General features: G+C 36.0%; 2 protein-coding genes across 6 annotated transcripts; both read left to right on the top strand.

Annotated features, from left to right (window-relative positions):
• Nucleotides 1-11133: 11133 nt before the first annotated feature.
• LOC145791084 (pentatricopeptide repeat-containing protein At1g06270-like) lies at nucleotides 11134-14000 on the top strand. Of its 4 annotated transcripts, none has more exons than XM_082870911.1 (5): nucleotides 11134-11374; nucleotides 11476-11550; nucleotides 12792-12891; nucleotides 13139-13289; nucleotides 13494-14000. In XM_082870911.1, exons 4-5 carry the CDS (start codon nucleotides 13275-13277, stop codon nucleotides 13938-13940), a joined length of 462 nt encoding a protein of 153 aa, XP_082727037.1. In that variant the 5' UTR covers nucleotides 11134-11374; nucleotides 11476-11550; nucleotides 12792-12891; nucleotides 13139-13274; the 3' UTR covers nucleotides 13941-14000. The 4 variants fall into 4 exon arrangements, 3 of the variants coding, with proteins under 3 accessions (XP_082727037.1, XP_082727035.1, XP_082727036.1); XM_082870909.1 differs by having other exon boundaries at nucleotides 11472-11550; XM_082870910.1 differs by lacking the exons at nucleotides 11134-11374; nucleotides 11476-11550 and adding an exon at nucleotides 12620-12654.
• LOC145791085 (uncharacterized) lies at nucleotides 13996-17384 on the top strand. Of its 2 annotated transcripts, XM_082870914.1 has the most exons (5): nucleotides 13996-14028; nucleotides 14420-15646; nucleotides 15751-15843; nucleotides 15929-15993; nucleotides 17230-17384. In XM_082870914.1, exons 2-5 carry the CDS (start codon nucleotides 15596-15598, stop codon nucleotides 17351-17353), a joined length of 333 nt encoding a protein of 110 aa, XP_082727040.1. In that variant the 5' UTR covers nucleotides 13996-14028; nucleotides 14420-15595; the 3' UTR covers nucleotides 17354-17384. The 2 variants fall into 2 exon arrangements, with proteins under 2 accessions (XP_082727040.1, XP_082727038.1); XM_082870912.1 differs by lacking the exon at nucleotides 13996-14028 and having other exon boundaries at nucleotides 14384-15646.
• Nucleotides 17385-27063: the final 9679 nt, after the last annotated feature.

The following is a 27063-nucleotide window of genomic DNA, read 5'->3' as shown; positions in this document are numbered from 1 at the left end:
GACGAGTTGCTCCAGTGTCAACCCACCACTCTTTGGGATTTCCAACCAAGTTAGCCTCAGACACCACAGCAGAAAGGTTGATGTCATTCACTCCGTCAGAGATGTAATCCAATTCTGTTACATTGGCCTGATTGGTGGTCTTCTTACTTGTACTTCCATGATTCTTTTTAGGGCGGCGGCAGTCAGAAGCTCGATGTCCAGTTTTGCCACAGTTATAGCATTTTCCTTTGAACTTCTTGCTACTATCGCCTTGTTTAGGACCATCTCCAGTAAACTTCCTCTTTTTGTTATGTGGTTTATGAACTTGTTCAACCACATTTGCCTTGGACTCAATGGGATTTTTCCCATTCCTCTTTTCAGCCTTTCGGTTATCTTCTTCAATTCTTAATCTTACAATCAATTCATCCATAGTCATCTCTTTTCGTTTATGTTTTAAATAATTTTTGAAATCTTTCCAAGCCGGTGGTAACTTTTCCACTAAAGCAGCGACTTGGAATGACTCGCTAAGAGACATACCTTCTGAATGAATATCATGCAAAATTATTTGAAAACTTTGAACTTGAGATATTACCGTTTGGGAGTCTACCATAACAAAGTCCAGAAATTTACCGACGACAAATTTCTTCGTGCCGGCATCTTCTGTCTTGTATTTCTTCTCCAAAGAATCCCACAATTCTTTTGCTGTTTTCAGAGGACTGTATACATTATACAGCATATTGTCAAGGCCATTTAGGATGTAGTTTCTGCACAGGAAATCTGAATGTTTCCAAGCATCTACAGCGGCAACAACTTGCCGATCACTTTCACCCTCTTTAAGTGCTGGAGCCTCTTCATGGAGAAACCGGGCCAAATTAAGAGTTGTAAGATAGAACAGCATCTTCTGCTGCCATCTCTTAAACTCGGTACCATTAAATTTTTTCGGCTTTTCTCCATGATTGATTGGTACATGAACATGGTTCTGGATAGGGACCGATGTAGGTGTAACAATAGGAGTACCACTGCCAGATGCAGTTTCAGTTGTAGTAGCCATAATCTCTTATTACAAAAATCAGAAAATATTAAAACACAAATTAATTTTCTAGTTACTAAAACCAGAAAATAATTATAACAACAAAATAATTTTATTTTCCTTGTTACTAAAACTTGAAAAATAAAATATCACAAGAATTTTCTGTAATACCAAATAATATTCTGAATTGTTAATGACACCAGTATCGTACTACTAGTAGTTGTCAAAGAAAAGAGACAGTATATTACTACTATCTGTCAAATAGCATAAATCACTATTTGTTTTCCAACCAGAATATTAATTTGAAAACACAGAAAATTAAATACAATGAAGATACCCAAAAAGGATTCTGTCTTAAGATTGTTGGACAATCTTCACTGTATTTAAAAGATTTAATTCTATTGTGTACACAACAACAAATAGAATTTAAAGAAATAAAGAAAAGGAGAGAATTTGTTTGATTACTAAAATCAAACTCGAAATAAAAATATATAAATAAAAAAACAGATTTTATTTTGTTACAAAAACAAAATTAAAATCTGAATATATAAACAAATAAAAACAACACTGAAAGTAATTAAATAACTTACTTGATTTAATTTCTTCGAATTATTTTTCTGATCAAGTCCAGTGTTTAACACTGTGTCCTTAAGACAGATTCGTCCTCTCCACGGTGCTTTCAGAATTCGGACGTCTATCTCCCAGGATGAAATGATCTTCCACAAACAATAGCAGCACTACTAACTGTTTGCCTTACGAACACACTAAGTGTTTACACTCTTTCTTTCGGAAATAAAATGCAGCAAGATGAAGAATAGAAAACAGAAGTGAAATACGAAATTTCTGAATGCAAAATATCAAATGAGGGTGGTCCTATTTATAGATGTGAAGGTGGCTCTTGGATTTGAAATAAACAGGTATGTAGCTCTTGGTTTTGAATTGAACAGGTATCATACCTGTTGGGTTTTGAATTCAAACAGATTTGAATTAATTCAAACAGATAGTAAAACGGGAAGGGCCCTGTTTGGGTGTGCATTAATTCCAAAACAGTTTATTTCTGTTTGAAACCGGGAAGGGCCCTGTTTGGATGAACAAAAAATCCAAACTAATTTAATTTGAATTCTGGATTTTATTTTAATAAAATTAAATTCAAATGTTTTTGGCCCAAAAAGATTAGAAGCCCAACCCACGCACCCGCGCCCAAGCCCAGGCCCGGCCCAGCCCGCCCGACCGGACGGCGGCGGCGGCGCGCGTGTGTGGTGATTTTTGGGTCCAATGGGTCTAGCCCATTTTGCCCATAACCTCTCCCTCTAAAACACTTGGGTACCCCTTGGGGCACACCCCAAGTATCTCACCCTAAGCCTTATAAACCCTTTCAAAACTTCCCACCAAATCAATGTGGGACAAGCCAATTTACAACCTTAAGGAATTTCCACCAAAACTCCATTTCCATGGAGCACACTTTGGCTTCAATTTCCCATTCACTCGGTAATGGTTTTGAGCAACCAAATATACCACGTGAATCACAACGCGGCATAGAACGCGTTACCACTTTGACCCGAGTAAATCGACACTCGGGGCCCACCTAAAAAATAGACCAAACTTGAGGAAAAATTAACCATTTCCAACAATCCCCCACATGAATGGAATTTGATGACAACGGAAATGCAACAATATGCAGACTTAACGAAAGAGTATAAGTCAAAAATATCTTGCATCAGGATAGGTAGTTTTCGGCTTTGAACCTTCCCTAGTGATAACCTATCGGACTTACTGGCTAACCAATGGACGCGATGCCTTGAATTGTTCAGCCGTTTGTGTAAGCCAAGACAATAGATTTCACACAAAATATCTTCTAACACATCGTGGTTCTCACTGTTGTGTTCATTTTGGCCTTGAACGCGCCTGGTTTTCATAAGTGTTTCTAGAGAATTTAGCCTTTGCATTCTCATAGAACCGGCCCCAGTTCAACACTCATATAGGTGATTCTTATTGTGAGTATCTCCTTATACTCGTCTTGATTTTATGTCTTAATCAAGATATAAGTAATCATTAAAAGCAAAGCTTATCCTTATACCTCTGCATACAACATATGTTGCAGATATCACTCTCACCATAGGAATGGGTAGGAATTTTAATCCCTTGGTGATTTCTGGCGAGCCATACATAACTTAGTTGTCCCTTTGAACTTAGTTCTTGGGATCTCCAGTCATATAAGTAGGGTTATCATTATCACAACGCGGCATAGAACGCGTTACCACTTTGACCCGAGTAAATCGACACTCGGGGCCCACCTAAAAAATAGACCAAACTTGAGGAAAAATTAACCATTTATTATTAGTATTTGATAATCTGCTTGATAATCTTTTAGTTATGTTGAGTTGAATTGTTATCCAAAAAAAAATATTGACAAGTTGTTGTATTATATTTAAAATTTGTAAAAGTTTAAACCGCTAAACCGATTCGCATTCATCGGTCAATCCGCATCTGTCAATCTGGTAGATGGATAGGAATTAATTTTTTCCAATCCGTCAATCCAACGGACGAATGGCGAATTAGAGATTTTCCGACCGCAACTGAACCGCGAACACTCCTACCTTCAACTTACACTTGTGGAAAAATCACTGATGGGGACTGAAAACCAAAATTACACAAATATAAAGTGTAATTCATTTTGTGATGTGATGCAATTCAAACATTATGCTTTATTTTTTTATTTTTATTTTTGCCGTTAAGTAATTCAAACTAAGTTAGTGGTTAACATTTTCATTTAATTTCTTAAATAAAAAATTTTAAAAAAAAAGGTGAAAAGAAAGAGACCAGCTCCCCTCATTACCCTATTTTCTCCGCAACTCTCAAGATTTCTGGTACGTACTGAGGAGTGCCCTGTTTTTGTTTCTTGGAACCTATTGTAACAGAGTTAAAAAAAAGACAAGCAATACAATATTTTGGGTTGACTGAGGAACCCTCGCCTCCAATTAACACAAGTGTTTAACAGTAAAAATGACCACACTCTTTTTATTCATGACTAGCTACTCTTATATTGGCAGCCTCAACGTTCACAACCATGAAATTAGGAAAAAAAGTTAGACCCACTACTTTCCTTGAAACCAGGTCAAACCAACTACTAACAATTATCACTAAAAACTAGGATTACTTACTGCAAGGATAACAACCTAAATTAAAATATTATTTTGAAAAACAATAAAATAACAGTCACGTAACAATTCCTTCCCCCTAAAAAGCAGCCTTGTCCTCAAGGCAATATTCAGGAAATTGCTGCTTCATGGTTACTAGATCTTCCCAAGTAGCTTCAGTGGGTGATAATCCTTGCCAATGAATGAGAACCTCGTCCTTCCTTTTACGCACTCGACGATCCAGAACTGCTTGTGGCTTAGGAACAAGAATTTCATCTTCACTGCGTACAATTGGGAGCATGCTTTGTACAGGAAGGTTTTCACCAATCTTTTTCTTCAACAGTGAGACATGAAAAACGGGATGGATACGTGAATCCTTGGGCAGGTCCAATTTATATGCCACAGCCCCGATCTTCTTAGCAATCTGGAATGGCCCATAATACTTAGGAGAGAGTTTGAGATTTTTCCTCATTGCTATGGATGCTTGCCGATATGGTTGGAGCTTAAGATAAACCCACTCTTCCTCTTCAAATTCCCTTTCTCTATGATGACGGTCATACACTTTCTTCATGCGTGACTGCGCTTCCTTCAGTGTTGCCCGCAAATCTTTAATAATCTGATCGCGATCCATTAACTGTTTCTCCACGGCGTCAACCTTCGCCATGCCGGGAATGTAGGACAATAAAGTTGGTGGTGGCCGACCATACACAACTTCAAAAGGGGTTGTTTTAATAGCTGAATGCCAACTAGTATTATAGCAATACTCAGCCCATGCTAACCACTTACTCCACTCCTTCGGCCGTGAACTCGAAAAACATCGCAAGTACATCTCCATTGTGCGATTTACAACTTCACTTTGACCATCCGTTTGGGATGATACGCTGAACTATAGTTGAAGTCAGTGCCATTCAACTTGAATAATTCTGACCAGAATAAACTTGTGAATGTCGGATCTCGATCACAAACAATGGTTCTTGGCATTCCATGCAATTTGAAGATATTATCAAAAAAAATTCGTGCAACTCCAGTAGCCGTATAGGGATGTGACAAGGAAAGGAAATGAGCATATTTGGACAACCTATCAACAACTACCAGAACAGTAGTTTTCCCATTAGACATTGGCAATCCATCAACGAAATCCATAGAAATATCCTCCCATACCTGTGTTGGAATAGGAAGCGGCTGGAGTAATCCCGCAGGGGCAAGTTGTTCGGCCTTGTGTCGCTGGCATGTGTCACAAGCTGAAATGAACTCCCGAATTTTTCTCCTCATTCCAGTCCAATAAAAATTTGCTCTAATCCGCTGCACTGTTTTGTGGTATCCCTCATGGGTACTGTTGTGGAACTGATTTAGAATCTCATTAATTAAGGATGAATTTTCAAGAAGATAAATTCTTTCCTTAAAAAATATGACTCCGTCTTTAAACTCCCATGGTCCCACCGCTTCACCATCCATGATATGTTGAACCAGCATTTGCAAATTTGAATTGGACTTGACTTCTTCCTTTATGGCCTCCATCCAATCAGGAATAAGTTGAGTAATAGCTGCAAATTCTCCACTGTTTCTTTCCGTAACATTTTTTGTATCTTCTCTTCTTGAAAGAGCATCAGCCACAATATTCTCCTTTCCTTTTTTGTATTCGATAACAAAATCAAAGCCCATCAATTTATATAACCATCTCTGTTGAGCTGTAGTGGTAATTTTCTGCTCCCACAAATACTTTAAGCTTCTTTGATCGGTTCTTACGATGAACTGTTTTCCCAACAAATAGGCTCTCCATTTCTGGACAGCCAATACTAATGCTAGAATCTCCTTCTCGTAAGTTGACAACAACAAGTTTCTTCCCTGTAGTGCATGACTGTAAAATGCTATTGGTCGCTCTTGCATTAAGACAGCCCCCACACCCGATCCACTAGCATCACATTCCACAATGAATTTTTTTGAGAAGTCAGGTAGAGCTAACACTGGGGCTTTAGTCATGGCTTCTTTCAAATTCTGAAATGCTAATTCAGCCGCTGATGTCCAAGCGAAGGAGTCTTTCTTCAACATTTTGGTAAGGGGTGCAGCTATTTTTCCGAAATTATGGATAAATTTTCGGTAATAGCCAGTCAATCCAAGGAATCCCCTTAGTGCCTTAAGCGTGCTGGGCTTAGGCCAACTCATCACCACAGCAATTTTGTCCCGATCCACAGCGACACCTGTATCAGAGATGACATGGCCTAGGTATTGCACCTCATTTTGCCCAAACTGACATTTTTCCCTTTTAACAAATAACCCGTGAGATCTAAGTACAGCCAATGCAACTTTTAAATGCTGAAAATGTTCATCCCAAGATTTGCTATATACAAGAATATCATCAAAAAAGACTAAGATGAACTTTCGCAAATAATCTTTAAATACCTCATTCATTAAGGATTGGAAGGTAGATGGAGCATTAGTGAGGCCGAACGGCATTACCAAGAACTCATAGTGGCCGTGGTGAGTTCGGAAAGCAGTCTTTGAGGTGTCTTCTGGTATGACACGAACTTGATGGTACCCGCTACGTAAATCAAGCTTTGAGAATATTCTTGCTCCATTCAACTCATCCAATAACTCATCAATGACTGGAATCGGAAACCGGTCTTTGATTGTGATCTTGTTAAGAGCACGATAGTCGACACACATACGCCATGATCCGTCATGCTTTTTAACTAAGACGACTGGTGATGAATAAGGGCTATTACTGGTTGTGATCACGCCAGTAGATAACATTTCCGCCACTAACTTCTCTATCTCCGCCTTCTGATAATGAGGGTAGCGGTAGGGCTTAATACACACCGGTTCACTTCCTTCCATTAAGGGAATCTTGTGATCATGTGCTCGTGGAGGTGGTAGACCTTTGGGCTCTTCAAACACATCTTGGAATTCTTTCAAAATTTGTTGCAATGGTGGAGGTTGACACTCAACCTCAACTTTTGGAAGTGGAGTCCCAAGTGTGAACAATTGAAGCAACACACCCTTTTTTGATTTTTTGAATTCTCGACTGAATTGTAGATCCCCAATTATCTGGTCCCTTGGCACAGATATACCTTGGAGAGACACTTCTTTATCTTTTATCCTGAATTTCATCTGCAACTTTGCAAAGTCCCACAAAATTGGACCAAGTGTACTCAACCATTGGGTTCCCAACACAATATCATATCCTTCTAATGGAAGCAAATAAAAATCCACAAGAACAGGTATTCCTTGCAAAATTAATTTAACATTTGTACACTTACCTGGACTGGATAACTTTTCACCAGAAGCAACCACAACCTCAAACTTCCCTCCTTTCTCAGGTTGTAATGCCACCTTCCTAGCAAGAATCTCACTAATGAAATTATGAGTGCTTCCTGAATCCACCAAAACAATGGTTGATATGTGTCCAACGCCTCCTTTTACCCGCATTGTTTCTGGTGCGTGTGCACCGGAAATCGCATGCAAGGAAATTTCAGGCACCCCTTTGTAGTCCTCTTGAATAGATTCTTCCATGTCCATAATAACGTCGCCATCTTCTTCTTCATAGTAGGCTTCAATTAAGAACAACTTCTTGCATCGATGTCCAGGAACAAACTTCTCGTTGCAGTTGTAACACAATCCCTTCGCACGACGCTCTTGCAATTCTGTCGGTGACATTCGTCGAATTGGAAGTGTAGCGCTGGTGTTAGTTGTCTCCTTATTTGTCACCTTCTTCAAATCAGTCATGGGAGTAGCTCGCCGTTGTGAGATATTGCGAGCTTCATACAATCGGGCAAGTCCAATGGCAGATGACAAGTTTGTAGGACGGCCAGATAGTACATCGGCTTTGATCGATTCTTTTAATCCGCTAATGAAACAACTGACTTGGCGGTCTTGAGGAAGTAGTCCAACTTTAGATAATAACCTCTCAAATTGGGTCTGATAGTCACGTACTGAACCAACTTGTTGCAACTTCGTTAACTCTCCAAAGAAGTCTTGGAAGTGGGTTGGGCCATACCGAGCATGCAAGCCATCGGTAAACTCTTTCCAGGCCATTACATCCTCCTCTTGTTTCAACAATTGATACCATAACTGAGCATCACCCTCCAAGTGGAAAGATGCAAGTGGCACTCGATCTTCTTCCGGTGTTTGATGGAATTGAAAGAATTGTTCCACCCGACATATCCAACTTGTTGTATCTCCTTCGCCATTAAAGCGAGGAAAGTCAAGTTTGACAAATTTTGGAGCATATGAATGTGGTGTTCCCGTCTGGCGGGTCCCTAGATTGTTGCCAGGTCGTCCACCATGGGTCTGAAGTGGAGCCACTGAATTTTCTCCGTCCTGGCGCTCCATATTCGCTGGTGGTGTGATGGTTTGTGAATTCAATTTGCTGATAATTTCAGCAAGCTGCTCCATAATTTGTTGTTGACCAGCGGTAAGAGAGCCTACTTCGTTCTCCAAACTCTCCACTCTTTGATCCATGCCCTTGCTCTGATACCACAATGGTACGTACTGAGGAGTGCCCTGTTTTTGTTTCTTGGAACCTATTGTAACAGAGTTAAAAAAAAGACAAGCAATACAATATTTTGGGTTGACTGAGGAACCCTCGCCTCCAATTAACACAAGTGTTTAACAGTAAAAATGACCACACTCTTTTTATTCATGACTAGCTACTCTTATATTGGCAGCCTCAACGTTCACAACCATGAAATTAGGAAAAAAAGTTAGACCCACTACTTTCCTTGAAACCAGGTCAAACCAACTACTAACAATTATCACTAAAAACTAGGATTACTTACTGCAAGGATAACAACCTAAATTAAAATATTATTTTGAAAAACAATAAAATAACAGTCACGTAACAATTTCATTTTGTGAGCCCGTAGAGCCATGATCCAAACCATTTATCTGGTAAGTCTTCAAAGGAATAAGAATATAAATACAAAAAATTAACTTAATTGGGCATTGATAAAGGTACCAACTAATCATATTTTATTTTATAAAATAAACTATTTTAGTTTAAAATCATATTTATTGTCAATTTCATAAAATAAAACATAATTAATTAGTATGTCTACCAATTTTTGATCAAATTGATTTTTAAATGTTTTTTCTTTCTATACTTACGAATTGAACGATTTAAATTATCATTATAAAACCCCTCACAGGACTCATAAAATAGAATCTTTAGAGCTATGGAGAAGCTGGAATTTTGAAAGGAGTTACTCCCCAAAAGAACTCAACTTAAAAGATATGTTTTTCTATAATATTGGTTATTGAGCACCAATCGAACAACAGTAGTTCAAGTTAATGGCAAGACAGTTTTTTCAAAACAACCCAAAAAACTGCAGTGTGGTATCAAATATGACAAAAAAGGTAATTTTATCAAGAAGTTACAAAACTTTCAAAACAATGTCTTTTCATACCAAAATACAACAGCTACTTTTACAAAAAAAAAAAAAAAAAAAAAGTTTAGTCATACCAAGCGGACTATAAATAAATAAATTTATTTATTTTTATAATTTTTAGCTTAATCACAATCAAATTAGTGAGTACTAAAGTTTTATGGAATAAGGGGAGATTTTTTGTTGTCGCATAGGAAATTTATTACATTAAACTATGTTTCGGTGAGAATGAGTATAATCCCATTGCTACAAATTTCATTGCTAGTAATTAATAAAAGAATAGTCTTCAACTATGAAGCACGGATACTTCAAAAAGAGTGACGTATCCGTATCGGATACTTATCGGATATCGATACTCCTCGGATACTCGCGGATACGTATCGGATACTTCTTAAAAGTATCAGATACTTCTTAATTAATTTTTTATTAATTTTGAAGTATCGGATACTTAATTTTGAAGTATCGGATACTCGAAGTTATATATTACTTATAATATTTTGTTTAGTTCTTTGATAAGAGGAATATAGTGAGAGTTAAAGTAATAGAATTTGTCAAATTGATGTATCCTTGTTGTCTCTCTCACTTCTCTCTCGCTTTTTCACTCTCTCACGTTTCTTCTCTCTGCTCTCATTCTTTTTTTGGTGTTGGCATGTAAGGATGATGTTTAATTTGCATTTGCATTTGCTTTTGCTTTTGCTTTTAGTTTTGGATGTTTTATGAATGTTTGAGCACTTTTAGGTTAATAGGAATCCCTCTCCTTATTTATTAATTTACTTTAAGTTTTATTTTCATGCATATTACATTATTAAAATTATATAAAAAAAAATTATGAATGTATCCCCGCTGTACCCGTATCGTACTTTTTCAAATTTTGACATATCGCCATATCCACATCCCCATATCACCATATTCGTATCCGTGCTTCCTAGGCTATAATTGATGACTTAAAAAAGTATATTTGCTGAAATTTTTATTTAAGAATGGTTTTTTGGTTTTGGCTTTAGCTAAGGTCTTGCGATATTCAATGATGAAGGGGAACAAGTTGAACCTATTGACCTTGAAGACTCTTAGTTTTATAGGAATCTTTCTTCTTTATCAAGTTGTCTTTTGTTTTAGGTTTTATTTTTATGCATACTGCATTACTAAAAATTGTTAAAATAATATTTTTTACAAACGTATCCCCGCCGTACCCGTATCCTAATTTTTCAAATTTTGTCGTATCGCCGTATCCGTATCGTATCGTATCCGTATCCCGTATCCGTATCCGTGCTTCCTAGGTCTTCAATATGAATGGGAAGAAGGCAAAAGGGGAGTTAGAAAACATTAGGAGATTAATTTTTATTGTTACAGGAGTCATATCACTACAGGAAAAAGAGGTTTAGGCGGCGTTTTTTTAACGGCGCATTTTTAAACGTCACTTTTTTTTAACATTTAACGACGTTTTTTAAAACGTCGCATATTTGTTCAACAAAACGACATCGTTTAATAATAGGAGGCGTTTGAAACGCCTCCGAATGTATTGTGCCTCACGCGCTTGGTCTCCTCTTTTCAAAGCCTAATTTTGAATCTCAGACTAAGACCCAACTTTTCGAGCTCTCTCTCTCTCTCTCTCTCTCTCTAAATCTCAGAACGATTTCGAAGCTCCACCACTGTCTCTCTTTCTCTCTCTAAATCTCTCTCTCAACTCTCTCTAAACCCTTATCAGAGCCATTCAGAGATTCATCTCAGTGATTTCATCACAAAGATTCAGAGCGATTTCATCTCAGTGATTTCATCGCAGAGATTCAGATCGGTCTCCACCATCTGCACCATCGTCTACATCATCATCTACACCATCGTCTCCTAAGGTGAGCTCCACCGTCTCTCTTTCTCTCTCTCTCTCTGAAGCTCTTCCTTCCCGTCTCTCTCTCCGTTTCAGTGATTGATGAGTTGTATATGCTCTAGTTAGCCCCAATCCAAGATTGATCCATATGAGGTTAGGGCCCGTGCTAAACAGGTTGTGCAAGATCAGCGCCGTCTGAAGGTTGGTCTTCCAATCTCAGTTTTATCGATTCTTCTCCCTCTCGATCTCTCAATCTCTCTCGATCTCTGTCTCTCTCGCACAATCTCGTTATATGCGTACACATTATCTGTATTTTTTTTTGGATAATTTTTTTTTTCTCTTAAAAATCTCTCTATACAAGTATATATATGAATTTATATATGTATTGATTGAATAATCATCCTTTTTTTTGCCCTGGCTCAGACGAAGGGTCATCTCCTTTTCATCAAACACAAGATGAAAAATCTGACAAAATAAATTTCTCACTTTGAACAACATATTGATTGGATTTCCAAGTTGATGTAGATTGTTATTGTGACTTGTATATATATATAGTTGGTGGAATGTTGAAATTTGAGAACTTCGTTATTGTTTATGAACTACAAATAACTCATTTTGGATCAGTTGGAGTTGTAGGAGAAAAAGGGGCAGATGAATGTGTGGGTTTAACTGTTTCTGATTTAATGAAGTAACTGTTGAACATGATCTTGTAGAAAAATGGTCTTGTAGAAATGGGATTGAGTCTTTATTATAAGATGAGACAGAGTGGTTTGACACCAGATCAGTACACCTTTGCATCAGTCTTTAGAGCGTGTGCCACTTTAGCAACATTGCAGCAGGGCAAGCAAGCAAAATACTTCGTTGTTTGTCTTTGCATTATCAGCTGCTTATATGTATTGACCCTTTCTCATCTATAAAAATTATACTAATGCCCTATTCTAAAGGTGGTTTTTGAGTGTGAAAGTATTTTTCTTATATTGGTGAAATTCTGAACCCTGTGATCAATACTGGAAAATTGCTACAGATTGTTATTGGTTTATGAATTGAAAATTTGTTGCATTTCCAGTGTTGAATGGACCCAATACAATAGTGGCTATATGATTGAAATACATGAAAACTTTCTGTGTAGTTGTTTTGTATTAATTATGGGAACTACATGTGTATCCTCATTGCATGTGTAAAAATCTCCATTTCAGGTTGCAGCATCCATGAAGAAGGGTGTTTCTAAATGTCACACTAATATGTTGATAATTGATGCAGATTGACTTGCCTTCCCACATTGTTAGGGTTTACTTGACTTTGAAGGTACTACTTTAACATGACTTTGAATGATTTGAAGAATACATGGTCTTTATTTCTATGAATTTATTTCCAGTCGTGTTGGTTATTTTATTCCTCTGCCAGGATTTGATAGAAGGTTAATATGTTGATAATTGATGCAGATTGACTTGTCTTCCCACATTTGATTTTCTTTGCATCTAGTATGTTGGGGCACCATACTCTTGTGATATCAGCTATATGAACCATTTCTTGGGGCCTGAGGTTTGTTCCTATTTTCTTTTCAATTTTTGCTTCTTTTGAACATCACAATGTATGTTAGTGGAATGATGACTCCAACACATCTCCGAATCTGATAAACATATTTTGGTTTGATTTGAAAGTCATGCTGAAAGTACTATATGGTTTTATTCTTGTTTTATTTTTAGAAATGGTTCTTTTTTTTTAAAAAAAAAAGAAAAAGACAAACTGCAAATTCTGAGCATGACAAGTCAACTATTGGTTTTGGCAGCATTAATACCCAATCAGGTGGGAATGTCATGCCTGGCAATATGTGGAGACTTGATGAAGAAATTGTCTTGCAGAGTACTTCAGCTGATACTTCAACCCAGCAGCAGCAATCTGCAGGTTGATTTCCCACCTTCGGTATGCTCTCAGATAAGGTACAAGTATCAATATTGTTCAAAGCATTAAGTGTTCCTTCATTGCTTGGTTTGCTATATACGTGTAATTTTATTCTGGATTTTTAAGATCCCTTAACATTGCTTTTTTTAATTTGAAGTTATAGTGCATAATGTGATGAATTGATAGCAATCTTTTAGCATAATGCTTCTTTCTTGTTATTAATTTCCTCAACTATTTTCCAGGTCATGTATGTGTTCCAATTGATCCAAACCATTTGTGAAGAATTCAATCCTACAACCGTACCGACCCAATCCAGAAAGATCACTGATGCGGCAGAAAAGATGAAAGAAATGGTGGCAAAAATTGGATTGATGCCACGGCAGGAAACGATTGTGAAAGTAGTCTCTACAATGCGAGCAAACAAAGATATTTGGAGAGCAGTTGAGATGATTGACTTTTTGGAGAAGGCAGGGTTCCCTGTGGGGTTTGAAAGCTACGAGTTAGTGGTTGAAGGGTGCTTAGAGTGTGGCGAGTTTGTTTTGGCAGGGAAGGTTGTAATGGCGATGACAAGAAGAGGGTTTATACCATATATTAAGGCACGGCAGAAGGTAGTTGAGGGGCTGGCTAGTGTTGGTGAACAGGAGCTTTCCTCTGCTGTGAGGCAGAAGTTTGTAGAATTGAAATCTTAGCTTCTTGAAAATCATTTGGGTGGTGTGATTATTGTGAGAAGCATTTAATGTTAGCGTCCTTCCCAAGCTGTGCAATGTATGTCATTTGGTGAGTGTTCAATGTTCATCATTTTTCAACATCACAACCAAATAGGAGATGGGATCAATATTCCATTATTTAATTGAGTAAGAGATTTACAGTTCTGTACTTTTTGAAATCTTCTAACAGTTTCTGTAATGTAAATCCATTTTCTGGGACATTATCATGTCAGATTTCATTAGTGTATGGACATATAAGCTGAAGCTTTGGTGGACTTTAATGATGGCTCTTTTTTGATTTTCCCTAAATTGTTTATTCGCTTCTAGTAAAGCTATTACTGCATGACCTCTATATGCTTTCAAAATGTTCGCAGCTATGGGTTATGTTTGCGTTTGACAACATTGATTAATGACATCTCACCCATCTTTTTTGTGCACCCACTTCCACCAATTTTCAATAGCCTTCTGTGGTAGAATGACGTTGCGTTGGTCAATTTTCTTATGAAGTGGTGACTGAGACTACAAGGAGCTGTTTAGCCTGTAGTTGTTAGAGATTGGACTCCAGCATGCACCTTTCTTCTACAGGTAAAACTTTGTCATCTTGGTACTTGTAATTTAGTTTTGATCTGGTTCAATCTGATTACAAATTTACGACCAGTAGGTGATTGGGAACATAGGGTCTGTTTTGTACTGTTCTCATTTTCGATATTTTTGTTTTTTGTTTTCACTTTTCGTGTTTTCAGAAACAACACAATAAAAAGTTTGAAAACATCCATAGTTTTCGTATTTATGAAAAACAATTTTTGAAAATTCAAAAAATAACTTAAAATTGTTTCCCAAAAATTTATTTATTTTCCTCCTCTTCTCGAAAATAGTTTGTCTGTCAATTTTCCAAAATGAATTTAGTGTATTGTAGGTTGGTGCTATTAAATACATTTGAATTCTGCATATCGTGTGAGTTGATTCACTCCATCTCTCCTCCGCATTTCTATAGCCATTGAAGTCACACATTCATTGCCATACTAAATGCACTGTAATCTTAGGTAAAACTTCATGGAGTGGGTGCATAATTTTTCAGAGAAAGTGAAGAAGTTTGGCCATCTTGGATTATAGTCTTCTTAAGCTATTTTATGACAATCTTCAGTTGACACCAGTGGCTGATATCTGTTGTTTAAACCACTTCTATAATTCTGGGAAATATCCCTTCGCATAAAAAATGGTCTTTTTAGTATGAATTCTGAATATCTCTTGACTAGCAGACCTATTTTCATTTGTGTTCATGGAAATGTTTGGCAACAATTGTACATGAATACCAGTACTACTTGCCAATATTGAGTAATCAGCAACTGCAAACCCATATAACTTGAGTCAGCAACATCTAGTTCATTCGTAGTTGATGCCAAGAGAGACATCTAGTTCGTTGTTGGTGGACCCAACTTATTCATACTTAAGACATAAAAATAATTATCCTAAGGAATTTAAGCCAAATTCCATCATTCAAGTGCATGAAAGCTAAATTTCATCAATAAGGTGGTTCAAGCCTTGACAGGGTAGCTGGTCGATGTTGGGTTCGGTCTGGTCTGCTCTGTTGTGTTTATGTCTTTCTTCTACTCGTCTCTCTCTGCCTTCTCGTTGCCATGTCTGCAGAGCTTAAACTCTCCCAATCGAACCGTATCTTTCGCCCTAATGTAACTCCCCCCCTCCTCTCTCTCTCTCTCTCTATATATATATATATATATATATATCTATATATACATATATGTGTATTTATTGATTCTGTAACTAATTTCAGGAACCACTTGAAGGCAAAATCATCACAAAGCTTCCATCTTCAATCTCCCACAACGGGATTCGCCTCACTGTCAATGGATCAGTCACCTTACAGGTTCTAGTTCTCTTGTTGTTTCATTTTCTCAGCTTCCAAACAAACATAGATTAAGCTGAAACTTCATATTTATATATTTGTTTAGGTCCGTGGTGGATCAGCTGGAGTGATCGAGTCTTTATATGGTGTTCTCAAGCCTATCCCAATTGTGTAAGCCATCTCCATTTCTCCCTTTTTTAATATCATTAACATTAGGATAAATACGAGCAATTTTTAAGTGGAATTAACAGTTAAAAGAGCAAAGAAAGATGAATTCTTTTAGTTATGAACATAGGGAAGAAATTCAAAAGCATGAATTTTTCAATTGATTGATTTTATTAACACTATGCCTCAATATAGGGAATTAATAAAAGAAAAGAATTATAATTTTAGAATTTTGATACATCAATATCAAGGACTAAAGAAATTTAAAACCTCAATTCAACTGATCTGATCCTAATGCTACAAGAGTATGCATTGAAGATTGTTTTGTTAATATAGGTTTTATTTCAAGAGTTTTACTAATAGAAATCCTTTCTTGGGTTGGCATCTAAGCTGATATTTATTAAGAACTCTATATTTGGTTGGTTGGAGTTGATGATTGAAGTATAAGATGGTTCCCATGTTGATTAGAGTAATTTTTAGAAAGATTTATGTCTTTGGCTTAGGCCTTGTCAGGATGGTTCCCATGTTGATTAATCATGAAACTTCATATTTTCAACAATGCTTATTGGATGGTGATACTGCTGCCACATGTTATCACCCTTGCATCCAATATTTACTCCTTGGGGAGGTGTCTTGTCAAAAAAAAAAAAAACTAAACTAAATTTGGAAAATCCGAATAATTCCTCATATCTTTCCATAGTTCCCTCTTGTAAGCAGAAACATAAATGAACTTTAGTAGAATAGATAGTTTTCAGAATAATAAAGGATAGTCATACATGAAGAGCTCAATATGTGTAAGATACAAGAAGTTCAAGGCTATGTGTGATTCATCCGAATATCACATATTTCTATAATAAATGAACAATGGTCATTTTCTGCATCTGGGCTGTTTATATGTATAGACAGTGTGTGATCTGCATATTAATTATTTCTTCTATGTACACTAATTGTATTTATAAAAAAAAAAAAAAAGACACTAATTGTGGATTGTTAAATGCACCTAATTAAGTTTTTAACTTTCAGCATCTAATCTTGTTTCATTGAAGACAAGTTTGTATTTACTCTCAAGAACTGCAGTGCCTTATGTTTCTATTTTCCGGAGGCTCAGTTATGCTATATGTAGTTAATATTTACATAGTGACCCTTGAATTAAGGTGCAATTCCAAAATCCCTGTTTTGCTATTTTTGTTTGTGATCAAGTCAATAATTGTGTTTTTTTTCCTTTGTTATCTATGCATGCAGGTTAGGTTTAATGTTTGTGGGAGGCCTAGTTTTGGCGTATGCTTCAGAACACCTGGGGATTGGATCATTTTTGAGAGGTTTTGAAGAGCATATGTTTCTTATGCTGATTTTCTTAGGCTTGTAAGGAAAGCTAATTTATTTTTGAGCAATTGACTCTCAACATGCTGATTTTCTTAGGCTTGTAAGGAGAGCTTATTTTTTTTTTTTTGACATGAAATGTATGTTTCTAGGAAGGATGGTGAACAATGTTATGTTATTGTTGCAGGAGCATGTTGAAGTATTCAAGTATTTAATCAAATTTCGATCTTTAAACAATGTTATGTTATTGTTGCTATTTTACAGGTATATTTTTAAAGTTAAATATGACAAATTAATAGATTAAAAAAAAAAAAGAAAAAAAAAATCTATTGCGGCGTTTTTCAAAACGCCACCATGGTTGTATTTTTAAAATAACAAAAAGCTATTACAACGTTTTTGAAGCGTCGCGAATGCCTGTGTGACGTCATGTGACCGTTGGCTGCCACATTTAGCGGCGTTTATAAAAACGCCGCCTATACTAAATTTACGACGTTTTTAAAGCGTCATATACTTACAGCGACGGCGGCGTCCTCGGCGTTTGGTGGTAAGCGTCACTAAAGGAATTAGTGGCGTTTTTGAGACATATAGCGGCGTTTTTAAAACGCCGCTAAAAGTCATTTTTCCTGCAGTGTATATTTTTTTTATTTTTTGATCACCAAAGAAAATAATTTTATTAATAAGAGGAGAAGGGACTTTTAGAGAAAATTTTGAAAATGTTGCTAAAAAATGCATTCTTAGGAACAAAATAATTTTTTGTTAAATTTTTTATATTTTTGTAAGACTAAAATTTTGGTCCAAAAGGATAGTAATTAATCACTAAATATTTAATTTCGATACTAAAAATATAATAATTATATTTTTAACAATTCGAATATTTTATTCATAAATTTTGATTTTTAAAATCTTAATTCATTATAATGTCAATGAAGAATTCAACAAAGATATTGGACTTAGAATCTTAACTATTCTCAGATTTTTTCTGATGCCGGTGGTCTACTCCAGAACTGTTTTTAATTTTATGCTTCTCTGACCAAAAAAATAAAAATAAAGACCTAAAGCCATTATGAAAAATTAGAGCATATCGCTAAGAACCAATCCGAAAATAACCAAGTTTTTTGATGTTGTAATTTTTTTTTTTAATTTTATATAGCTAGAAAAATTCACATAATTTAATATACAGTTGTGTTACATCCCCTAATTGTGGCTTTCCAATTTTACTCTCAATAATGTGACTAAAAATTCACGTGAAACAATCTCCACTCTCCTCTCTCCCTCATCTTTAGCACTCCTAATTTCACATCATTGGAGGTGGAATTGGAGAGCTAAATTAGGAGGATAAATTATTTTTCTTTAATATATCATGTAAATCTAGTAAAGGATTTCGAATAAGTAGAACTAAGACAGAGTGCATGGAGTATAAATTTAGTAACAGTAACAATAAAAGTAAAGGAGAAGTGAATATTGAGAACCAAGAATTGTCTAAGAGTGAACATTTTCGTTATTTAGAGTCGATTATCACAACAGTGAGAGAGATTGGTACGGATGTGGCCCATAGGATTAAGGCGGGATGGTGTAAGTGAAAAAGTGTGTCTGAGGTTTTGTGCGATAAACGAATACCCACTACACTAAAAAGTAAGTTTTATAGAATGACTATTAGACCAGCAATGTTGTATGGGACGAAATTTTGGGCAACCAGGAAATAACATGTAAATAAGAAGAGTATGACTGAGATGAGAATGTTAATGTATAGTAAGACTAGACAAGACCGAATTAGGAATGAGTGTATTCGAGAACGGGTAAGAGTAGCACCGATAAAAAATAAGTTGAGAGAAAATTGATTGAAATGGTTCGGTTATATTCAACGGAGACTAACAGAGGCAGTAGTGAAGAGATGCAATGTTGTAATGGTAGATGAAAGTGTTAGGGGTTGGGGTAGGCCTAGATTAACGTTGGCTAGCGTTGTAAATAGAGATATGGATCTATTTAATTTAACTAATGAAATGGCCTTTGATAGGGTCGCGTGGAGCAAAATGATTCATGTAGCCAACCCTATTTGATGAGACTTAAAACTTGATTTAATTTGATTATATCATATAAATTTAAAATTAGTGTGACATGAGTCAAAATTTGATACATACATTTTAAACAACGGTGTTAGGGATCCCCAGCACCCCCAGTAGGCCAAAACAATTTTTTTTCTTTTTTTTTTCCTTCCAATCACGCGGTGCCACATGACACTGGGAAGTCACTGGGGGTGGAGGTCTTAAGCTTTATTTCATTTTAAAATATGCAATTTTTTTAGGACAACTTTTTCCCAAGTGCATAGCATTATTGGTTACTTGACACTGCAACAAACACTTGTTCTCCGATTCCCACTTTAGGGGTCATCTGGAAATTTTTTTAAAAAAAAAAAATTAAAAAGTGAAAAGATAACTAGAAAAATAATTCATACTAAAATAGTAACTAAAAAAAATAGTTCAATTTGAAATAAATCAACTTTTTCACCTTGTAAAAAAATAAAAAAAAAATTAAAAAGTCAATAAAAAAAAACTATTTCCCCACATTTGATCTGCAATAAATGCGTTATATCATTCTTGAAGCTGACACAAGTTACAAATTTGAAAATTTGGAGACAACTGATTAAACTAAAATGCAATTTGATATCCTTGAGAAATTAAAGAAACACTTGCCCATTGACTCATTGAGACAACACACACAGCTATAGGGCTAAACCTGGGCACATTTAACACCATCAAAAATGATTTAGAATTTTAAAAAGAGAGTTTTAGAAAAAATTTAATACAATGAGTTTCACCTGTGATACAATGTGTCTATTTTTTTTTTTTTTTATTTGTCAACTCAATAAAATTCAAATTGGAAGTCTACTTTTAAAGTTCTGTATTATTGTCCTAACACGATATTTTGTAAGCATGGAAACAGTAATTTAAGATTCGAAAGTGTGCTATCTCTTTTGAACAGCAAATTGCACTCTGATTGATTGGCATGTCAAAACTAGGAGCCAGAAAAGGAACACATATGATCAAAAGTATTCCAAACCCTATAGCTAACCCTAGCATTCACAGACACTACTCGTAACACTAGGTAAAGCTGGACTTTTAACTGCCTAGTACTTGGCTATGGTTGGTGTTCCTTTATTGAGGGGATTATTTTTCTATCAAAAAAAAAAAAAAAAATTTATTTGTGCGTACGTATAATTTTTATTATAAAAAAATTCTTTGAAAATAAATTCTTAAGGTACATAATACGATGATAGAATCAGATATAATCATCTCATATGGAATAAACTTTATTAAATATGTAAATCCTATCTCATATTAGATGATTATGTCCAATTTTATATTCAAATTCTAAAAACTTTTTTTTTTTAAAAAAAAACTACATTTATATGTCTTACTTATAAAAAAAAGGAAAAAAAAAAGGAAAGAAAAATGTGAGACTAGCATATATTTATTAAAACGACTTCGATTCGTAGCTCGAATTCGGTGGCTCGAATTCGGAGAAGAAGTAGGAAAAGGAAGGAGGAGGAAGAAGGAGAACTGGAGAGGAGGGGGCCATCAAAATCGGGCTAGAGGAGTCGGGATTGTGCGGAGCTGCGACGATCGGAGCTGTTGCAACGATCGGAGATGCTGCGACGATCGGCGGAGGCACAGGAGGGGCCCTTCTCTCCTCTCCTCTCTCTTTCTCCCTCTCTCCTCCTCTTCTCCTGTGCTCAACGAAGAAGAAGAAGAAGAAAAGAAAGAAAGAAAAGGAAGAGAAAGAAAAGCAAAAAAAAAAAAAAAAATCACAAAACGACGTCGTTTTGCGATTCGAGCAAAAATCGGACCACTTTTTTCGAGTTACCAGTCATTTTCTTTATTAAAAAACGGGAGCAAAGGGACGGTAAATGACATTTGAAATGGGTAAAGTGTAAAATGCTCTATCACATATAATATTATTTGCGGACCATATTTTATGTTCCCACACATTATTTACTTTGGCTTCGTTTGGGAAGCGACTGATTTAGTTAAAAAGTTAAAAAATCATTAAGCCTCCATTTGAAAAATGGGTTGACTTTTTTGCTTTTTAGTTTTTTTAGCTATTTCTTGAACTAAAAAGCTTAGCTTGGGAATAATTTTTTGACTTTTTAACTTTTTTTGTGAGAGAATAATGTAATGATTATGAGTTGGATATGATGTTTTGTTTGTTGTGGCTAAAATAGCCTATTTTGCCTTTTGTGACTAAAATAGCCCCAAACCTTCTTACCAAACGGAGCCCAAAAAAATCAAAAAGTCAATAACCCATACAGAAAAGTCAATGATTCTTTCTTTTCTCTACTTTTTACATATCTTTTCGTAAAAAATCAAAAAATATCACAAACATACCAATTTTTTTATATCATATTTTAGCTAAAAAATTACTTAAAAGGTCTGTTTCCAAACGAGGCCTTAGTTCACATCACACTTTATTTAAAATTTTCTTTTTTTATTAATTCACATAATTAATTTTTAAATAATACAAAAGTATTTCATCTTTTCCAATTCAAAACTTTAACCAAAAAAAAAAAGACCCTACCTAGTCCGACGGTCACCCCATCACCATTAATCGCCGCTGCCATCCCGCTCTCAAACACCCATCCCCTCCACCACCTCTTTGTTCAACCCTATTGCCCCTTCTGCAGTCGCCGCTACTTCGATTATCTTTCCCTACCCCTTTGCTCATCCCTTCACCAATACCCCTTCCCTTTCCATTCATTTTTGTACCTAGCTTCCTCTCCCCCCACTCTCTCGCCATCCCTTTCTAACGCCACCCTTTCTTTGATTCCTTCATCACCCTTTTTGCTGCCTTCCCAACTTGAAACCCAAGATTTGGTAAGAAGAAAAAGGTAAGGAAAGGAGCTAGGGAAAGGGGTGATAAAGCTAGGAAAGTGGTGGAGGTGGAATGGTGGTGGCGGCAGTAAATAATGGTGTGTACTGAGAGGTTAGATGGAGTGTATGAGAGGTTAGATGGAGTGATATTACATGTATCAATTAGTGTATTAATTAGTGTATTAATACTAATAATGATATTATTATTGACCTAACTCAATATACAAATTATAAAATACTAAAAATATCTTAAATTATATTACATCATTAATTAATATATTAATTAATACATATAACATTAATAAATTACATGGTGATGTGAAAATAAAATTACCCCACTATTCCATAAAATGCATTGGACTCATTTACTTTGCTTGAGTCTAGAAGAGAAAGAAAGCAGTAACCATGACCACTAGCAGTGATTTTCGAAATTGCAAATCAAAGCCAAAATCGAAATCCAAGTTTAGATTAATGAGTAGTGTGTTCTTTTTTTTTTTTTTTTTTTTTTTGATTCAGAATGAGTAGTGCGTTCAGCCACCATATACTGTTCAATTCAATCTGAGCAAAATTTCTTCCTACAAATCAATTTTCATCAATTATTGAATTTCTCTCTCTCTCTCCCCCCTATCTTTCATTAGTTTCCTAGAGATCTTTGTCAACCTACAGAGCAGTCTAGCACCTTTCTCAAACACGTCTCGGGATCCCACCTGGAGAGAGAGACAGAGAGAGAGAGGGGACAGAAGTACAGTATAGAACAGTGAGTACTGAAATCTGAGAGAGGCAGTGCAATACATTACAAAACCCGCAGCAAAAGTTGACGGCTATATACATAAAGACAGTATAGACTCATCAGCTTAACCGCCCATCCATGCAATCAAAATATAGAGGAATGTTTAAAGCTGCTTCTGCTGCTTATTTCTGTGTTTTGTGTGTTTCTTTCATAATCTAATAGCAATTTTTCATTTATTTATTTTGTAAAGATGTACTCAAATTTTGTAAGTTCCAACAAAAAAACCAAATTTTCTTATCCAAAGACCCAAGCATAAATTAATGGGCAGCAATAGCTCAGTGGCAAAGAGTCTTCTCTAACGATGAACCTCAAATCCAGACATCTTTGGTTAGACTCCATCTAGTGTTGTGCGTGATGTTAAGTAGGTCTCGTTTAGTAAGTGATATTTTTAGTTAAAAAGTTATTAAAAAAATTAAAAAGTCAACAATTCACGTTAAAAAGTCAAAAATTCTCTTTTTTCTTTATTTTTTATATATCTTTTCGTAAAAAGTTAAAAAGTAATTCTAAACATACTAATTTTTTTTAGATTATAGTTTAGCCAAATAGTTAAAAAGTTACTAAATTAACATGTTCCCAAACGAGTCCCAGTATACATGATTTTCGAGTGATTTGCATTTAGAAATTATCCTGTGGCCCTGGGTCTCAAACCAAAAAACAAAAAAATACTCACCGTCCAAAATCCTATAAATAGATGCTGTGATTTATAAAAATAATAATAACTAAATAAATAAACAAACCAATTTTTAGTCACAAGAATAGAACAAAAGAAAATTTAAGCTGTGATTTATAAAAATTAAAGTAAATAAATAAATAAACAAATTTTTAGTACAAGAATAGAACGAAAGAAAAATTAATTTCACATTAAAAAGTTATAATATATTATGTATTGTTTTGAAAAGATAGTTAAAAATTAATTTTTTAATTTTTTTTTAAAAAATATAAAAAATGATGTAATTTAAAATGAATTAAAAATCCACTTCTCAATTTTTTTTTTTTTTTTATAAAATCAAAAAAAATTTATTGTTTAAATACAAAAGAAGGACCTCAATTGAAATTAGGCCATAGGCACATGTGAGAGCCTCTTCGGGCAGCTTTTTCACCGTCTCTTGCACTTCTTCTAAGAGTAAGGCATTCCGTTGGTTTTGGGTATAAAAAGAGAAGAGTAATGCTATAGATTTCAATTATTTTATTAAAAATTTTATTAAATGTCTTATACGAGTGTGGGACCCACATAATGTGAGTCCCATGTGGGTCCCACACCCATGTAAGACATTTGGTCAAATTTTTAGTAGAATTTTTAGGACCTCTAGCATTTTTGAAAAGAGAATTGCGATTAGGATAGTTGTGCGTCTGTTGGCTACATATTTTGTGCTAGCCAGTGACAATTCGACGCGTGGCAAAGTAAGGGTAATATGGGGAGACCAGTCAGGTCTTCGATCCTGATCATACACGTGGCAGTTAATATTGATTGTTATAAGATCTGAGTAGCAGCGGATCAACAAAGAGATGTACGGTGACGTGGCTTCAACGGTTGCTCACATTCAAATTCGAATATAGGAGGGAAGCCTAACTGCAAGTGAAGGCGTAGTGGAACTACTTATAAGGTAGCATGATCAGCGATCACGGAGGAGCAGTTCGACGGTTTGAAATACAGTTCGATGGTTATCTTCGGAGAGTATAATAGCAGGAAGGACTTCAGAAAAAGGGACGGAGAAAAATCTAAAGAAAACCAGTCTTACTTTACATATTCCAGTTTTATTTCCTGTTCTTTGCATTTCTGTATTTTAAGTTCCTGCACTGCACTTCATTTGTAGGAGTAGTTTTCGAGTATATTGCCGCTGTAAATCTCTACGAAGCTGAGATCATTGTAAGTTTTTCATACTAATGAAATGCTTCAATTTATTTAACTGTTCTTATGCTCAAATTCTCCGAAGTCAAGCTACTAGTAACTCACCAGTAAAAGTCCTCTTTATTGAGGCTAAAAGAACCATAACACAATCGTTTGAATAATTGGTTGGCAATTACAATTCTGTAAGGACTGATTGATCCTTGCTGGCACGCTCATAATTACAAAAATAACCTTCGAAAACCAAAAGGCCAACATATATTTTTGGCACGCCCGGTGGGACACTTTAAAAAATAAAAAAATAAAAAAAAATGGCTAGACGTAGGAGACAAGGAGAAAATGAACGATTGGAAGAAGACGTGGAAGGAGAGGTAGAGATATCCAATCTAGAGGATAGTGTGATAACACATCCTGTGGAGACTCCTATCTTATCGGAACCCATGGTCGAACAGACCAATACTTCAGAGCAAATACCATTTGCTCGTAATAGTGGACGAGACCAAGGAATTGGACCATCCAGTGTCCTATCTACTCAGCCAGTCAATCCGTGGGGCGGCTTAGTAGATGCTATGGGACAGCAATTAATAAACACAATGGAAAGGTGGGCAGTATCCTTTTTGGATCGAATAAATAACCACCAACCAACAAACATAAGACACATGGAGGAAGTAAATATCCCTCAGCAAAGATTGGCTAGAGATAAACAGCCTATGCAAGCTAATGGACATTCTAATGGTCAAACCAGTAATCAGATTCATGAAAGATTACCACCTCAGTCTTGGTACGAACCTATTTTGAGGCCTGTAGCAGGCCAGAATGCCTCAATGTTCAACAGTGAAGCCATGCAAATTGGTGGATCTGGTCCAGTACAAGAAAATGGCATAAGAATGGTTCTAAATCTCACATTCGAAGCCATACCTGGCACTAGGGGCTGCAATAATCCCTTATTCGAATTTATACACGGGGGGTTGGAAGGTTTCCCTACAAATGGAAGGGATACAATACCTGTTCCAGCACCTTTCGTGGGTCCTTTCGCAGGACAGGCTCAAAGAGGTTACCCACACCCCCAACAGCAACCTATACCACAGGGACAGCCAATCCCAAATGTACCACCTTATGGACCAAGAGGACCACAAGCACAAGTTTGTCCACCAAATCCTGTGTTTGTTCCCCCAGCAGTGGTTCAGCAGGCACAAAATGTGGTCCCTAGGGACCAAATTACTGAGATAGTTAGGGAGTTGTGTGGACCAATGGCTCAGGGGGTCCAAACTCCTGTGTATAGAAAACCATACCCAGAATGGGTCAATACGATACATGAATATCCAAGAGGTTTCAGGATACCAGATTTTGTCCTCTTTCATGGGAATGGAAAACCAGTCAACAGTAGAGCATATTGCTAGGTTTGCCGCTCAATGTGGTGAATTTACCAATCATGACTATATGAAGTTGAGACTATTCCCAAATTCTCTAACCGGGAGAGCATTTGTATGGTACATTAACCTTCCACCTGGCTCCATCCAAACTTTGCAGCAAATGGAAGAGGCATTTCATGCCCAATTCTTCCAATCAGAGCCAGAGGTTTCCATGGCAGACTTGGCAAGATTGAGTCAAAAGCCTGAAAAGAAGGCTACTCAGTTTATTTCCAGATTTAAGAGGGCTCGAAATAAATGTAGAGTAATCTTGCCAGAAACGGAATTTGTAAGATTGGCCCAAAATGGTTTAGAGTTCAGGCTTCGAAAGAAGTTTGATTCAATAAAGTTTAGAGATTTAGTGGAACTGACTTACAAAGTATCTAGATATGAAGCATTACTAGAAGAGGAACAAGATCGAAATAATGCATCATATAGGACATACTACAAAGATCCTAATTATGAGATTGATGCATCAGAGATTGTGGGAAAAGAGCCTATGATCTGTGAAGCATTAATTCATAAAGATACGACAATTGACCAGCAGTTTAAAAAGAAAGATCTCCACAGGAAATATTCTTTCGATTTAACTAAGGCAGATGACATTTTTGATCATTTGCTTACGGTTAACTTCCTTAAGTTACCAAAAGAGGTTAAAATTCTATCTCTTGATGAACTTAAAGGAAAAGTATATTGTAAATGGCATAATTCTTGGTCTTACTCGACTAAAAACTGTGTTGTTTTTTTAGACAGGATCCAAGAACAAATTCGAAAAGGGAGTTTGAAGTTCCCAGCCAAAGCTGAAAAAGCCATGGGGATCAATAGCAATCCATTTCCAGAAATTGG

Source organism: Camellia sinensis, chromosome 5 (genome assembly GCF_055761805.1).
Source record: "Camellia sinensis isolate YWXY chromosome 5, ASM5576180v1, whole genome shotgun sequence".
Taxonomy (NCBI): Eukaryota; Viridiplantae; Streptophyta; class Magnoliopsida; order Ericales; family Theaceae; genus Camellia; species Camellia sinensis.
Note: the sequence above shows the minus strand (reverse complement) of the source record. Positions and strands in the feature narration are given on the sequence as shown.

Excerpts from the sequence above, each read along its gene's own strand:
- LOC145791085 (XM_082870914.1), top strand. The coding sequence starts at position 15,596 with ATGTCTGCAGAGCTTAAACTCTCCCAATCGAACCGTATCTTTCGCCCT. Across the intron at positions 15,647-15,750 it reads ACCGTATCTTTCGCCCTAAT|GAACCACTTGAAGGCAAAAT; the intron begins GTAACTCCCCCC and ends AACTAATTTCAG. Across the intron at positions 15,844-15,928 it reads ATGGATCAGTCACCTTACAG|GTCCGTGGTGGATCAGCTGG; the intron begins GTTCTAGTTCTC and ends ATATTTGTTTAG.